This window comes from Salvelinus sp. IW2-2015, linkage group LG23 (assembly GCF_002910315.2).
Source record: "Salvelinus sp. IW2-2015 linkage group LG23, ASM291031v2, whole genome shotgun sequence".
NCBI classification, from domain to species: Eukaryota; Metazoa; Chordata; class Actinopteri; order Salmoniformes; family Salmonidae; genus Salvelinus; species Salvelinus sp. IW2-2015.
The window spans coordinates 13,825,138-13,840,719 of NC_036863.1; the positions used below are offsets into that span (position 1 = coordinate 13,825,138).

A 15,582-nucleotide genomic window follows, 5' to 3' on the forward strand; every position below is an offset into this window, starting at 1 on the left:
AAGGGGGGGCGCCAACCCAGACAGGAAGATCACGTCAGTGACTCAACCCACTCAAGTGACGCACCCCTCCTAGGGACGGCATGAAAGAGCACCAGTAAGCCAGTGACTCAGCCCCTGTAATAGGGTTAGACGCAGAGAATCCCAGTGGAGAGAGGGGAACCAGCCAGGCAGAGACAGCAAGGGCGGTTCGTTGCTCCAGAGCCTTTCCGTTCACCTTCACACTCCTGGGCCAGACTACACTCAATCATATGACCCACTGAAGAGATGAGTCTTCAGTAAAGACTTAAAGGTTGAGACCGAGTCTGCGTCTCTCACATGGGTAGGCAGACCATTCCATAAAAATGGAGCTCTATAGAAGAAAGCCCTGCCTCCAGCTGTTTGCTTAGAAATTCTATGGACAATTAGGAGGCCTGCGTCTTGTGACCGTAGCGTACGTGTAGGTATGTACGGCAGGACCAAATCGGATAGGTCGGCAGGAGCAAGCCCATGTAATGCTTTGTAGGTTAGCAGTAAAACCTTGAAATCAGCCCTTGCCATAACAGGAAGCCAGTGTAGGGAGGCTAGCACTGGAGTAATATGATCAAATTTTGGGGTTCTAGTCAGGATTCTAGCAGCCGTATTTATCACTAACTGAAGTGTATTTAGTGCTTTATCCGGGTAGCCGGAAAGTAGAGCATTGCAGTAGTCTAACCTAGAAGTAACAAAAGCATGGATGAATTTTTCTGCATCATTTTTGTACAGAAAGTTTCTGATATTTGCAATGTTACGTAGATGGAAAAATGCTGTCCTTGAAACAGTCTTGATATGTTCGTCAAAAGAGAGATCAGGGTCCAGAGTCACGCCGAGGTCCTTCACAGTTTTATTTGAGACGACTTTACAACCATCAAGATTAATTGTCAGATTCAACAGAAGATCTCTTTGTTTCTTGGGACCTAGAACAAGCATCTGTTTTGTCCGAGTTTAAAAGTAGAACATTTGCAGCCATCCACTTCCTTATGTCTGAAACACAGGTTTCTAGCGAGGGCAATTTTGGGGCTTCACCATGTTTCATTGAAATGTACAGCTGTGTCTCATCCGCATAGCAGTGAAAGTTAACATTATGTTTTCGAATGACTTCCCCAAGAGGTAAAATATATAGTGAAAACAATAGTGGTCCCAAAACGGAACCTTGAGGAACACCGAAATGTACAGTTGATTTGTCAGAGGACTAACCATTCACAGAGACAAACTGATATCTTCTGATAAGTTCATTAATTTATTACTGCTGAAGTGAAAGCCATCCTCACTTGGGGAATGCTGCTTTTTAGTTAGCTTTGCGACAGTATCAAAAATACATTTCAGATTGTTCTTATTTTCCTAAATTAAGTTGAGGAATTAAGCTGATGACATTACATTTATTGCTATTATTGGTTCTGTCAGAATTCCCAAGGTGAAATAGTTCTGAAATCTTTACTGCTGCATAAGCAGTGCAGTTATGTGACTTCCTTGTGCTATTGCTAAGGGAGTTAAAGACAACCACTGGTCTTAGATGGTAATATCCATCCAGTCAGATTCCAATTTCATATTTCATCCCATCCAGAAATATACTGTGCAGCAGTCAAAAACGATCCTATTGTGGCCACAGAGCAGATCAAAGGCCACAGATGATTACCTCTCATGGATTAACCAATAGATTAAAGACTAGAGCCTTGAGTCATGGCAGTGACAAATACCACCATCTCTTCTGTTCACCCTTGGAGAGAGCAAGAGAAAGGGAGGAAGTGAGAAAAAGAAAGCGAGAGAGCAAGAGGGAGAGAGAAAGAGAAGGCAATCCAGTTGAGAAAATTGAGGGGGGGATGTGGGAAGCAAGTAAATCAAAGCGGGTTGTGTGGATTTCCTAAACCAAACAAGTTGTTCCAAGCGGTGTGTAATTCACCCACAGATGATGGGTTTTACAGCCCTTTTGCCTGTATTCTATCCAGCGGGATCTGTAAATCTGTCAACGAGAGAGTCAATTCCATTCCCTCTCTGTAATCTCATTTGCCTGCGGTGCCAATGGTGCATCAAATGCCGCTGACTTCTTCTCCGGTGGCGGATTACCACGCGAGATGCCTTGGCGCTGGCTGCTGTCGCCACGCCGACGGAGCCTGGGAGTAAATCCCACCTGTCCCACATGAGCCGCTCCATCAACCACCAAAAAGCTATTATCCTGGAATGTTTTAAGGGCCTAATGGAGTCCTTATCTTTATTTTGCACTGGGAAATATTTAATTACACGCCGTAGTAAAAGTTCCCTGGTTATCGTCACCCCCACCCACCCACATTTACATATCTATGCATTTCGAGGCTGAATGAAAATGTTTTTTAAGACAGGCGTTGACTCAAGCCGATGTGTTTTCACAGTACCGGTGGCTGCCAATCATTGTGCCTGTTCTTTGCACGTGTCATTTCACGTCGCAGCCAACCTTTGAACACAGGAGTTCCTATCGACAAGATAAGGGAAAATAACAAGCATGTGAATGTTGCTTATTTCTGGCAGGGTAGTTTGTTAGACCCCATGGTGGGTCTTGTGTCCCCCCCCCCCCATCACACACCGTGGTGTTACATTCCTTGTAAAACCTTGAGTGTTTTGAGTGCTGTGAAGGAAAAAATAAACAATTGATACTGTGTGCTAGGATATACAGTGGTGTACAAGGGCGATTCAGCAGTATAGACTCTCATTGTGTCCCTCTCCACACGGAAATTTCGTAACAAGACTTTTCCCACAATCCCTTGGTTTTAATGTTTTTGTACTTCCTTTCACTTCAGAGAAGCACCAACAGCCTAGAGTCAGCATCCCTTCAGCAAGGAGAGTACAAATGAAGCACCATAATTACTAGTCAGAGAGAGGACTCAAAAGCAGCAATGCGTTTGGTTTTTAATTTGTACTGGAAGCATAGCTAACATAACATATATTTAAGAAGATGCTGTGAATTCAATAGCAGGCTCATTACAGCATAAACACTTGCCTCTATGGTGGAGGGGTCTCCATGGTGATTAGGGGGAGAATTGAAGTGGGGGTGTTAGTTTTCCCACAAAATGGCTACATGGAAATTCAGTGTCCTTCAAGTCAGGGTCTCAGATTTTGGTATATCAAAAAAAGGAAATTACAATTAAAGATCATTTTGCAGAATTGGTGAGAGGGGAAAATGTTGACACATTGGTTTAGAGCTTGAAGGCCTATGGTTTTCTAACTGTGGGGGTAGGCTTTAGTAACTACCACCTCATCTTAGATATTGGGGTCTTATCAACTGACCAGTAAAGCAGTCCATACTTACATCCCTGTCTTTCAGAAAAGGTGTACAGGCCTTTTAGTTCAGCTCAGTCCACTACTGGATTGGCTTCTTTTTTCCCCTTCAGACCACTGTCACGTTCCCTAATGACAAACATAACATTCACTCAAAAGAAAAGGGAACTAAAGGAATCATTGACAACCAAACCAGAACAGAAAGTGTCAAAACAGGTTCGGAAAGTTGGCAAAGCAACTAGAAAAGGGTTCTAAATGACACCCACCATGGATACCCACTGGATTTTCTTCAGAAAATACAAACTAAAGGAAATACATACACAAACTTAGAATAGAGAGTTCCAAATAATATGGACCAAACTAAACACGGGAAACCACTAGAGTCAGGCTGTTTTGTTACCTACAGTGGACACGCTATACCGTACACCTCAGATAACATGAGTTGTAGGTCTCCCAACATCTCTTCTCCAACTGATGTACTGGGCCAGCAGGTCTTAAATACCAGCTGGGCCAGCACAGGTAAAACACATCCTGACTAACGAGGTGACTCCAATCAGTGTGCGCAACACATAAACAGGACATATGCATCCAAAACCAACCTTGAAATGGAGAGGGGGAAAAAGCCTGTAACACTACCGATAGAGCTCATTGGAAGTATTTTTATAAACCCACTGTGTTATTATTCCAGATAAAGAACGAAACAGCCAGGGACCAATAGCATTAAATGAAAAGCACATTAAAGATGATTGACTAATGAAGGTCGGGAATTGAATAAGATAACACAGTGAACCAGATGGCCCTACGCTGCACAGACACTTTTCTATTTTATAAACTGCAACGCAAGATGCTTAGCTCATTAATTACAATGTCACTGGTGAGCGATGTCAGAAATATTTATTCTTCAAAATGCCTTATGACTGTTCTCCATATTAATTGGAGCTGATTATGTAAGGCCTACACATGTTATATGAGTAAGTCAGCGTTTCCCAAACTTGGTACTGGGAACCCCTAGACGTGCACATTTTTCCCCCCCTAGCACTACACAACTGATTCAAATAATCAAACCTTGATGACGAGCTTGAATCACCTGTGTAGCACTAGGGCAAAATACAAAACATGAACCCCTTGGGGTCCCCAGGATCAAAACAGTGCAGCACTATTAGAAATTGTATTTTATGTAACAAAATTTGGTTTTAACAAAACGTTTTCAAACTCTGTCTGTGTCTTTTCTAGTCAGAGTGAAATGAACTAGGCGTGAAAGCGGCTAAAGCTACCCTTTATACATCATTATGGGTTCATGATGGTACATCATGGTACATCATTAGTGACAGAGAGAAGATTTCTCCCGACAGAGGGAAATCTCACGGAAGAAGACAGTTATGTCCATGGTAAGAATAAAACCCCATAACGAATAGACACACGCACAGTCCCGTCTCAAGCTGACACCTATACAATGATCTACTGGGCCAGTGACCACCAGTAGGTATTGTAAGCTACAGGTTTGCAAGAGCCTACTTTAATTTAGATATTCGCGCAAAACAATGACTGCACTTGATTTTAAATGTGTGGATATGTGAAAACCCTTCTCCCAGACTTGGTGAGGTCAGTGTGAACAATCTCATGCCGGATCCTTCCCCCACCCGAGCCCCGTCCCTTCAGGCTCTGCACCCAGTCGAAGGCAGAAGAAAGGGTTCATGGTCACCTCCCTGGATGACCTTCTAGAACAGACATGCCAGTTCCTCATCCTGGTGCTAGAAGAGGATGGGACAGTGGTGGAGTCAGCTCTTGGTCCTCCAGAAGGGAGAGATGTGGTGTCTAACCATCAAAGCGACTCTTTATGAAATCTACACACTGTCATACGACATCCAATGCACGAGGGCCGAGGATATCTTGAAAATCTCTTCTGTGTTGCCTGACTTATTTGGCGAGAGTGCCAGGGTAGTTGCTTCTGTGTGGTTCCTCATACATACTGCAGTACATTGGGGATGATGAATACTAGGGCATGACCAAAGTCCAAGGCCCTGTTTGAGCTCTTTAATTAAATTGCACCAGGTGACAACAAAGTGTCCAGGGCCTCTTGAATGCCATTTTTCTTCCTTCATGAAATGCATGTGGACCTTGTTCCTGTATGGTTTAGTTGAGTCATTGCACATTTATGTAAAACAATGTTGATGATACACATCAAATAAAAGCACTGCCCAGCTGGCGGAGGATGTAAATACAGTATATGCTAATTTTTACTTTGGGGAACAAATCCCAACGCGCATGCATCTCTAGTTGGGATTTGGCCCTCATGATGTGACCATGTACGATTGTTGATTTTAAAGTCTGGTTGGTCTCTGTAGCAAAAGATCAGTGTTCTTAAACTATCCCTTGAACACTGGATGTCCTCATTTTGTCATTGTATGTTTCTAAAATGTGGGGGTTAGTGTGAGTAGGTGAAAAGCATGACTGAAATGTTGCTTGGATTGACTTGAGATGGTGAATCTTTTACTGGTTCCATTCTCCATCGGTAGAATGGCAATCTACTGGGGTGAATCTCAAGTCTTTCCTTGTTTCCTCGCATCCTCTCTATGCACCTTATCGGGCCGCATTGGAGGAGAAGATCACCTCAGATCTTCTCCTACAATGCGTTTTGGGAGATCTAGGAGAGAGGATTCGGTTGGATGTGAGGAATCGAGGAAAGACTTTAGGGCGGCGGGTAGCCTGGCGGTTAAGAGCGTTGGGCCAGTAACCGAAAGGTCGATGGTTGGGGTCCCAAAGCCAACTAGGTGAATAATCTTTCTATGTGCCCTGGAGCAAGGCACTTAACTCTAATTGCTCCTGTAAGTCTATCTTCATAAGAGCTTCTGCTAAATGACTAAAATGTAAATGTATTGCAAAAGCCCTTAGAACAGCAAAATGTGTTTATTAAAGTGCGATCGTCGAAGGAAACAAACCTTAGAAGCGAAGCAGCAGGGCTTTTAAAACAGCTGTTGTGTCGCTGGGTTTAGCTCGCCCTCAAGTGCTGTGGTAAATAATCACACACAACACCCCCATCAACACACACGCTCCTCACAACTCACCTCATAATTCTCATTAATCCTCCCCTTAGCCCCCAGTATAAATCTCCTATTGCCTCTTAGACTCGATTAAAGATGCAACGATAAAGACCATTTTCTTATCAGCGCATTGGCAACTAGATTTGGCCTAGGCCCAAGTGTGAATAGATTCAAAACAGTTCCAGGCTACATCTTTCTTCTTTTCCTTTTTTTTGTGGTGATGATATGATGATACACTCTGTTGACTTCCCTTGCCAGAGACATACAGCCCTGCAGTGTTTAGTGTTTCCAGAGATACTGTATGCTCCCTATAGCATGATATACAGAGTGCAGCTATTCTCTTTTCCCACACAACTCTCTCGCCAGATTAAAGACAGATTAAAAATAAGAAGGCACTTTAACTCCCGCCTAACCTGTGGTCGGGGAGAATGCATGTTCATCTCTCGAAAGGAGTTTGTGCTTAGACTTCCCAATACCTCCACTGCCCCCACACTGTGGCTGAATATGTGTCACTGCAAAGTGCACTTAACCTGCCTACCAGAGTCAGGGAGCCATTACCAAGGGGTGATAAAGAGGGGTCCATCGGCATCAATCTTTTTATTAGAAAGTAATGGTCACTTCCACTTCGAAGATGTCCACCGGCCCCCCTGAGCTAAAGGGCCTTCTCTCTTGTCGATTGCTTGATCCCCTCCTATGATTGAGATCTGGGAGATCACTCATCCCTGTGGGGAGGAGGTACACCATCACACTTCGAATCCCTCTCCTATGTAATAACCACCGTCTTCCGCAACAGACTCCTCTCGGCGACCAACGACTCTTCTGCCGTTTTTCACGTCTTGTTTGTTTACTCTTAATTATTGTTTTTCTTCAGGAGCTCAAACACACAGACGAGCATAGCGCGGTCGTGCACCTCCTGGCTGCGCCAAATGCAATTCCAGCTATTCCATACCCTGGGAAAACTCACATTTGCTTTATTGTCTTTTTACAACGTTCTCATGGGATCCAATTAGATAGTGAGCAGACTTCTTCACTCCGGGAGAAATATTAGCGATCAATGTATCGGGGATTAAACTGTGTGGCTATTATAAGGCATAGGATCCTATCTGGATTACTTAGGATCTAAAAACTCTCCGGGTAGGGGAAGGGTGCACAACAATCTGTAAATTACCCGTCTCAATTACTGTCTTTACCCTGTTCTCTTGAACCTGTATTCTGATATTACCAAGTTGTTTTGTAATCATGACCAAGACCTGATTACCCATAGTTCCCTAGTGGGCAAACACAATCTTAAAGATGGAGGCATCTGGTGCCCATCAGGAGGGTGTCAGAGAGCAGAACTGCTGAGGTGCTCTTTTAACTCCTGATCATGCTCGATTTCGTGCACATCTGCCATCCATATTCGACAAAGCATGAAAGATGCAATCAATGATGGCTCCTATCTAGGGCAACTCTGGTAAAGTATTGTACAGTATATTAGTCTATTCAGGTAAGATTAGTGTTGTTCCCTTTCTGTCAATTACAGTGAAGTAGAAAAAAAGGTGAAATGTAAAGTTCAGTGGGGTTAGTCTTGTTGATCCGAAAAAGATTAATGACCACCTAATTGTCAGCACATTGTCACAATTAATAAGCACACTGAGGGGCATATCTTGTAGTGTGAACCCAGCTAGCAAATGACGTTCTAAGAACCATGTGTTTCTTAGAGCTTGGTGAGAGCGTGGTTGTTCTGTGGTTATTTTGCATACAACCTTCCCACAATGTTGGTGGGAAGGTTGTTTCTTGATTTCTCAAATAATGCCTCGCCTTGTTCACAAACTACTTCTCTGATAGAGTTCAGTGTGTCAAATCGGAGGGCCTGTTGTCCGGGCCTCTGGCAGTCTCTATGGGGGTGCCGCGGGGTTCAATTCTTGGACTGACTCTCTTCTCTGTATACATCAATGATGTCGCTCTTGCTGCTGGTGAGTCTCTGATCCACCTCTACGCAGACGACACCATTCTGTATACTTCTGGCCCTTCTTTGGACACTGTGTTAACAACCCTCCAGACGAGCTTCAATGCCATTCAACTCTCCTTCCGTGGCCTCCAATTGCTCTTAAATACAAGTAAAACTAAATGCATGCTCTTCAACCGATCGCTGCCTGCACCTGCCCGCCCGTCCAGCATCACTACTCTGGACGGTTCTGACTTAGAATATGTGGACAATGACAAATACCTAGGTGTCTGGTTAGACTGTAAACTCTCCTTCCAGACTCACATCAAACATCTCCAATCCAAAGTTAAATCTAGAATCGGCTTCCTATTTCGCAACAAAGCCTCCTTCACTCATGCTGGCAAACATACCCTTGTAAAACTGACCATCCTACCGATCCTCGACTTCGGCGAGGTCATTTACAAAATAGCCTCCAACACCCTACTCAATAAATTGGATGCAGTCTATCACAGTGCCATCCGTTTTGTCACCAAAGCCCCATATACTACCCACCACTGCGACCTGTACGCTCTCGTTGGCTGGCTCTTGCTTCATACTCGTCGCCAAACCCACTGGCTCCAGGTCATCTACAAGACCCTGCTAGGTAAAGTCCCCCCTTATCTCACCATAGCAGCACCCACCTGTAGCACGCGCTCCAGCAGGTATATCTCTGGTCACCCCCAAAACCAATTCTTCCTTTGGCCGCCTCTCCTTCCAGTTCTCTGCTGCCAATGACTGGAATGAACTACAAAAATCTCTGAAACTGTAAACACTTATCTCCCTCACTAGCTTTAAGCAGCAGCTGTCAGAGCAGCTCACAGATTACTGCACCTGTACATAGCCCATCTATAATTTAGTCCAAACAACTACCTCTCCCCCTACTGTATTTGTTTATTTTGCTCCTTTGCACCCCATTATTTCTATCTTTATTTTGCACATTCTTCCACTGCAAATCTACCATTCCAGTGTTTTACTTGCTGTATTGTATTTACTTCGCCCCCATGGCCTTTTTTTTGCCTTTACAACCCTTAGCTCACCTCATTTGCTCACATTGTATATACTTATTTTTTTCTTCTGTATTATTGACTGTATGTTTGTTTTACTCCATGTGTAACTCTGTGTTGTTGTATGTGTCGAACTGCTTTGCTTTATCTTGGCCAGGTCTCAACTTGCCTACCTGGTTAAATAAAGGTGAAATAAAAAAAATAAAAAAATGTTCTGGGAATGGTGTAGGATAGCCAGCTAGCACATAACTTTCTGAGAACCATATGTTTCTTAGGTGGGAATTTCAGTACTTCAGCATAATATTTTCTGCATGTTTCTTCATAGCTCTATTTAAAGTCATGTTCTCAGAACATTAAGAAAACTTTCCATAAAAAGCAAAAGAAAACAATAGTAATGTTTTAAGAACATTCTAAGAATGTTATTTAAAAACATATACATTCCGTTCTCAGTATCAACAAAACGCTCTCTGTCCTCTATCTTTGTAAGAGTGCTTGTTTCCTTTTGAAATGGGGTCTGTTTGAATAGACTAAAATGAACAGCTTTGTATGAGTTAAGAAACATGGCATGCTAGCTCCATCCTGGTGGTGCAGTGGACTAATTCCATGGATAGAGAACATAGGTTTGAATCTCGCTGATGCTGTGCCACAATACATTTAAAAAATGTGTTTGCATGAATAATGTCTAAGCAAATTAATTTCCATGTGTCCTATCTGTGCTTGGAGTTCAAAAGAGTTAATCTAAGCTAACAGTGTTATTAAAAGTCCTATTGAAACATGTTCTCAGAATGTCATAACAAATCATATCCTCTCTCAGAATGTCTAATAACAAATAATTTCCGTTCTCAGAACGTTAATAAAACCTCCCACGAAAACTTTCAGGGAACCATAGTAAAACATTCTCAGAACCTCCCTGCAAGCTATAATGTAGAACAGGCAACATTTTCACTTACAGTCTCAGAACGTTTAAAAGACGTTCAGTTTTACCAGTCAGGAAATATATGGCTTCATTTCCAGAACCATTGCAAACCAAAAATGTATTTTCCTACAACTTCCAAGGAACCAAATGTGCTAGCTGGGAAGATTATTGTACTTCATTGTACCAAACCCACATTGTGAATCCTGTTTCCATTGTTCATCCTTGAGATGTTTCTACAACTTGATTGGAGTCCACCTGTGGTAAAATGCAATTGATTGGATATGATTCACACACCTGTCTATATAAGGTCCCACAGTTGACAGTGCATGTCAGAGCAAAAGAGCTGGCCGCTCGGACAAACTGAGCAATCGGGGGAGAAGGGTCTTGGTCAGGGAGGTGACCAAGAACCTGATGGTCACGCTGACAGAGCTCCAGAGTTTCTCTGTGGAGATGGGAGAACCTTCCAGAAGGACAACAATCTCTGCAGCACTCCACCAATCAGGCCTTTAAAATGGCCAGACGGAAGCCACTCCTCAGTAAAAAGGCACATGACAGCCTGCTTCGAGTTTGCCAAAGGGCAGCTGAAGGACTCTGACCATGAGAAACAAGATTCTCTGGTCTGATGAAACCAAGATTGAACTCTTTGGCCTGAATTTCAAGCGTCACATCTGGAGGAATCCTGGTACCGTCCTTACGGTGAAGCATGGTGGTGGCAGCATCATGCTCCGGGGATGTTTTTTAGCGGCAGGGACTGGGAGACTAGTCAGGATCGATGGAAAGATGAACGGAGCATAGTACAGAGAGATCCTTGATGAAAACCTGCTCCAGAGCACTCAGGACCTCAGACTGGAGCAAAGGTTCACCTTCCAACTTGACAACGGCCCTAAGCACACAGCCAAGATAATGCAGGAGTGGCTTCGGGACAAGTCTCTGAACGTCATTGAGTGGGCCAGCCAGAGCCCGGACTTGAACCCGATTGAACATCTCTGGAGAGACTTGAAAATAGCTGTGCAGCGATGCTCCCCATCCAACCTGACAGAGCTTGAGAGGATCTGCAAAGACCAATGGGAGAAACTCTTCAAATACAGGTGTGCCATGCTTGTAGCATCATACCCAAGAAGACTCGAGGCTGTAATCGCTGCCAAAGGTGCTTCAACAAAGTACTGTGTAAAGGGTCTGAATATTTATGTAAATGTAAAATGTACATTTTGCTAAAAATTCTAACAAGCTGTTTTTGCTTTGTCATTATGGAGTATTGTGTGTAGATTGATGAAGGGAAAAAAACATTTTAATACATTTCAGAATAAGGCTGTAACGTAACAAAATGTCGAAAAAGTCAAGGGGTCTGAATACTTTCCGAATGTGCTGTATATTCTCTGATCTATTAACTTTTAACATATCATGCCATAGTGCTCTCTGAAGTGTACGTCTGCTCAAAATGGACAACAGAAGTTCAAACAAAGTGCTATTTCAAATGGTAAGCCCTTTAAATGTAAGATCCACACACACTGCTGTGATCTGGTGTCTGCCATTAAGGCTGAGAGTATTTTGATATTGCTCTTTGTAACCTGCTGCTCTCTTGTTTGTGATTAAAGCGCAGGGACAGTGGGTGTAATTAGCAAGCATCATCAGCCTGGCTAATGGCCATGGAGGAACTTCCCCTTTTATGACTGGGTCCAGACAGAATTACAGCCGAGCAGCACTTAGCCGCAACATAAATTACTTGACATGAACTGTGACAGATTGTGCATATGCATGCCTTTTGTGGGGGACCTAAATTAGGTTATATTAAGCACTATGCAATTCATTGTTCACTGAGTTTCAATGGCTCCGATGACAGATACGGTACTGTATGTGGCAATTATGTCTGCCTGTATCACAAAGGATAATTTCTACTTCAGTGAACAATTTGGGTTATAAACATATAAGCTCACACAGCTTTTATGAAATGGCAGAAAAGTAATGTTTTGACTTACTTGTAGGTAGGACTGATATCTGCAAGAATTACTGTAAGAAAGTTGCAATGCCTTTACTTGGAACTAGAACGGACAGCATTTTAACTACTTTGAAGATATGGAACAAACAGACGACAACAATAATAATAATCATAATATCAGTCAAAAATATACAATTTCCAGTTTATGCTACAAAGCCAATTTTATAAGAGGTTTTAAAAATAGGTTATATTTGACTCAACATTCCATGATTAATGGGTGGCAGGTAGCCTAGTGGTTAATAGCGTTGGAGTAACTGAAAGGTTGCTGGTTCGATTCCCCAAGCTGTTTCAGTTTCAATGACTGAATATTTTGGACAAAAACTGACAAATGTAACTAAGGCTGGGAATGTCAACACAATCAAACTAACAAAGGCAATGATCACAAGTCAGTCATAATTTGGCTAATAGGCTAGTGTATGTATTTATGTAACAAGCTAAAAACACAGAGCCTAACGTTAGCTAGATAGATAGCTAGCTGCTAGGAGGATGTCATGTCATGTCATTGGAGGAGTGGGTGATTGAGTGACTTTTTCCCCTCATATCATTTTTTGGTTGCTACACACAGCTAGAGATGCAGGTGTCATTTGGTTAGCTAGCAAGAAATGTGAATCGCTTTGCTAGCTAGCTATGCTGAATGACTGTTATCCAGTTAGCATATCTCTTGCGTTCGCAAATTCACTCTGGCTAGCTATCTACTCAGATTTCAGAGCACTCTTGTCTGAGTGTGACATAGCACAGAATAACTGATACATTTATGAACGCACAAAACTCGCTGAATATGACTGGTGTCAGTAAACGTAGGCAAAAAAAGTAATTGTTAGTCATGAACGCTCTATATAACATGTAAATATCCTAACCAAATCTGCAAGGGTGAGTAAAATGCTCAGCGAGGTGTTCTCTCATTTGTGTCTGGAAGTAGCTAGCTAGCAAGCTAGACAACTTTAGCCAGTTAGCTTGGGTGCTTGGTTGGGACAACACATGCATTGGCAGGCAAGCTGCAGAAGGACGAGCAGGCCGTTCCCCATCGTTTATGAGTGCAATTTTGACAGCCAACTAGCTGAAAAAATTTGAGAGGGTTTATCTAATTTTCCTTTGTTAGCTTTTAGTTCATCATGCTCTGGTTAGCATTAGTTGTTGATCTTGTTGTTGATGTGCATATAGGGAAAGATAGTCTATATTTTTATGGTTGTTTGATCAATAGGAATGTAAAGTTCCCAAATGTAAGAGAACTTCCGTGGTATTTAGCTACTCTACATATTTGCTGTAATCCATTCAAGTGTATTTTGTGTCCTTTGTCAAATGCTTTCTAATGATATAAAGTTGCGCTGTTGCGACTGCTTGTAAACACACAGCCCAGTTGAAAGTGAATGATGGCAGGACCTTGTGGCAAATGGCTTGTTTGCATATAGTTCTACTGTACCTCTGATTGGCTATGGTGCACCGCTCTGCGTAAACTTTAAAGTGTATGGGAGAGTCTTTCACTAAGATAACTGCAGTTGAACTGCCAATTTTGAGTTATAATTTTATACACTTTTATAGCTATTGACTCTGAGCCTTTTTAAGTGACAGCTTAAAGACATGCCCTTCACACTAATTTAAACTTTGGCTGCACACATGATCTTTAGGAATACCAACCTCAGTGTGGAAATATATATAAAACACAGGGAAACCACGTTTTTCACTGCACTGGGCCATGCCATAAGTCATTGCAAAATGTGTATAATTGCAGGAAATTAGTTTTAAAACAGTAACATTTTCTCTCCACCCCATGGCAAAATAGGTAAAATTGCAGGAAATTAGCTGTAAAACTGAAGAAGAAAAATAATCTCTGCCCCATGGCAAAATTAGTAGGATTGCATTATGTTTTTTGTACAACATTGCACAAGTTAAAATTGCATTAACTTGTGCAATGGCAAAATGTTAAAGATTGCAGGAGCGCAACTCTCTCAGGGGGGGGGGGGGGGGGGGGGGGCAACTAAAATGTTTTGCAGGAGAGACCCCACAACCAAATCTTGTTTAGGGCCCCCAAAGGGCTAGGGCCAGCACTGTGGCTTGCATAGACTATATAAATGCACTGCAAGTAGATGATTTACACATTTAATAGCCTGGAGTGTGAACATGGATGCTATGAGTCAAGGGCGGTATATTTAATCTACATGTCTTTATCCACACCACCAAAACACTTGAGTCATACCGACCAATTTCACCTGTTAAAGGTCTGAACAATATATTACGCAATCTGTAGGCAGTCTATAGCATCTGCATCCAAACACTTGGCCCACTGGTGATTTTATTCGGCTTTCTGAGCAAAAAAAACATTTCAGTTTTATTTTAAATGTTTTATTGTTGGACATAAAAGACTAAAAACATCAGCTCCAAGTTATTTTACATTTTGGAGATATGTTTCAAAGTATTCCCACGCATATTAGAGTGATACGGTATATGTGATCGTATACAAAATGTAAGCAATGTTTGAAATTATGATGTTTTAGTCAAATCTTATAAATGTTTGGGTTTCTTGCGGTCAATTTGCAGAAAAAGAAATTATCTGTAATTATGTTCTGATCCCCTGAAAATATCGTCCCGCTGCTGAATCTAGTTGATGATCCCTGACCAAGAGCACGTATAGCGACGATGACGGGACGGTGTAGAATGTAGATAGAACAATCACTAAAACTCGTGTAGCCTAGATCCAATCCCAAGAAAATCCGCATCTGTTGGAACGAGATAATCACGCATTTGTCTTGTTTTTGCGCATTTGGCACCGGTGGTTAAAGTTTTATCACGTAATCTCAAACGAAATAGCTGATTTGTGTTTGCTCTGCGTGCTATCCACAACTGCGACTGTTAATTTTCCATGAATGCGTGTACTGTCATCATCAATAAGCAGCTCGACCATTCCGAAAGGAAGCGCACATATTTCCAATCTGCGAACTACAGAACAGAATAGAACAGCCTGCACATATTGTTTTGAGTGCGCAGTAGGGATAGCTATACTCCTGCATATGCTATGCTACACCTGGAAAGAAGATTTGGATTACCAGATGAACTGTAGGCTATTAACTAACCCGCGCTCGCTCCACCGGACAAAATACGCATTTGCCTTTTAAATCAACGGACGCGTTGTGTGTCTCGACAAGCAGTGGGATTTATAAACCGAAGATGGGTGTTTGTGGATACTTTGTCGTGTCTTGGAAGTGCCTGGTGGTTCTGTCATTCAGGCTGCTGTTTCTTGTCCCCTCAGGTTTGCCTGTCCACAGTCAAGGGGATTCCCAAACCGATAATAAAGTAATGGACAATATTACCGTCAGGCAAGGCGAGACCGTCTTTCTCAGGTAAAACCCTTTCTAATTATTCATACACTGTCACTGGTTGCGAATGGTTTCAAAAAGTCA

The 15,582-nt window shown here is 42.4% G+C and overlaps 1 protein-coding gene across 6 annotated transcripts in view; it reads left to right on the plus strand.

The window, feature by feature from the left end:
* The window catches only part of LOC111950801 (opioid-binding protein/cell adhesion molecule), a 454,724-nt gene that overhangs the window by 285,231 nt on the left and 153,911 nt on the right, over nucleotides 1-15,582 (plus strand). For 5 of the 6 annotated variants that reach the window (XM_023968696.2, XM_023968697.2, XM_023968701.2 and 2 more), the window contains exon 1: nucleotides 14,823-15,522. In XM_023968696.2, coding sequence (XP_023824464.1) covers nucleotides 15,350-15,522 — 173 coding nt within the window. In that variant the 5' untranslated portion in view covers nucleotides 14,823-15,349. Of the gene's footprint in view, nucleotides 1-14,822; nucleotides 15,523-15,582 lie in introns of those variants that run through there. The other variant, XM_023968699.2, reaches the window with a different exon arrangement.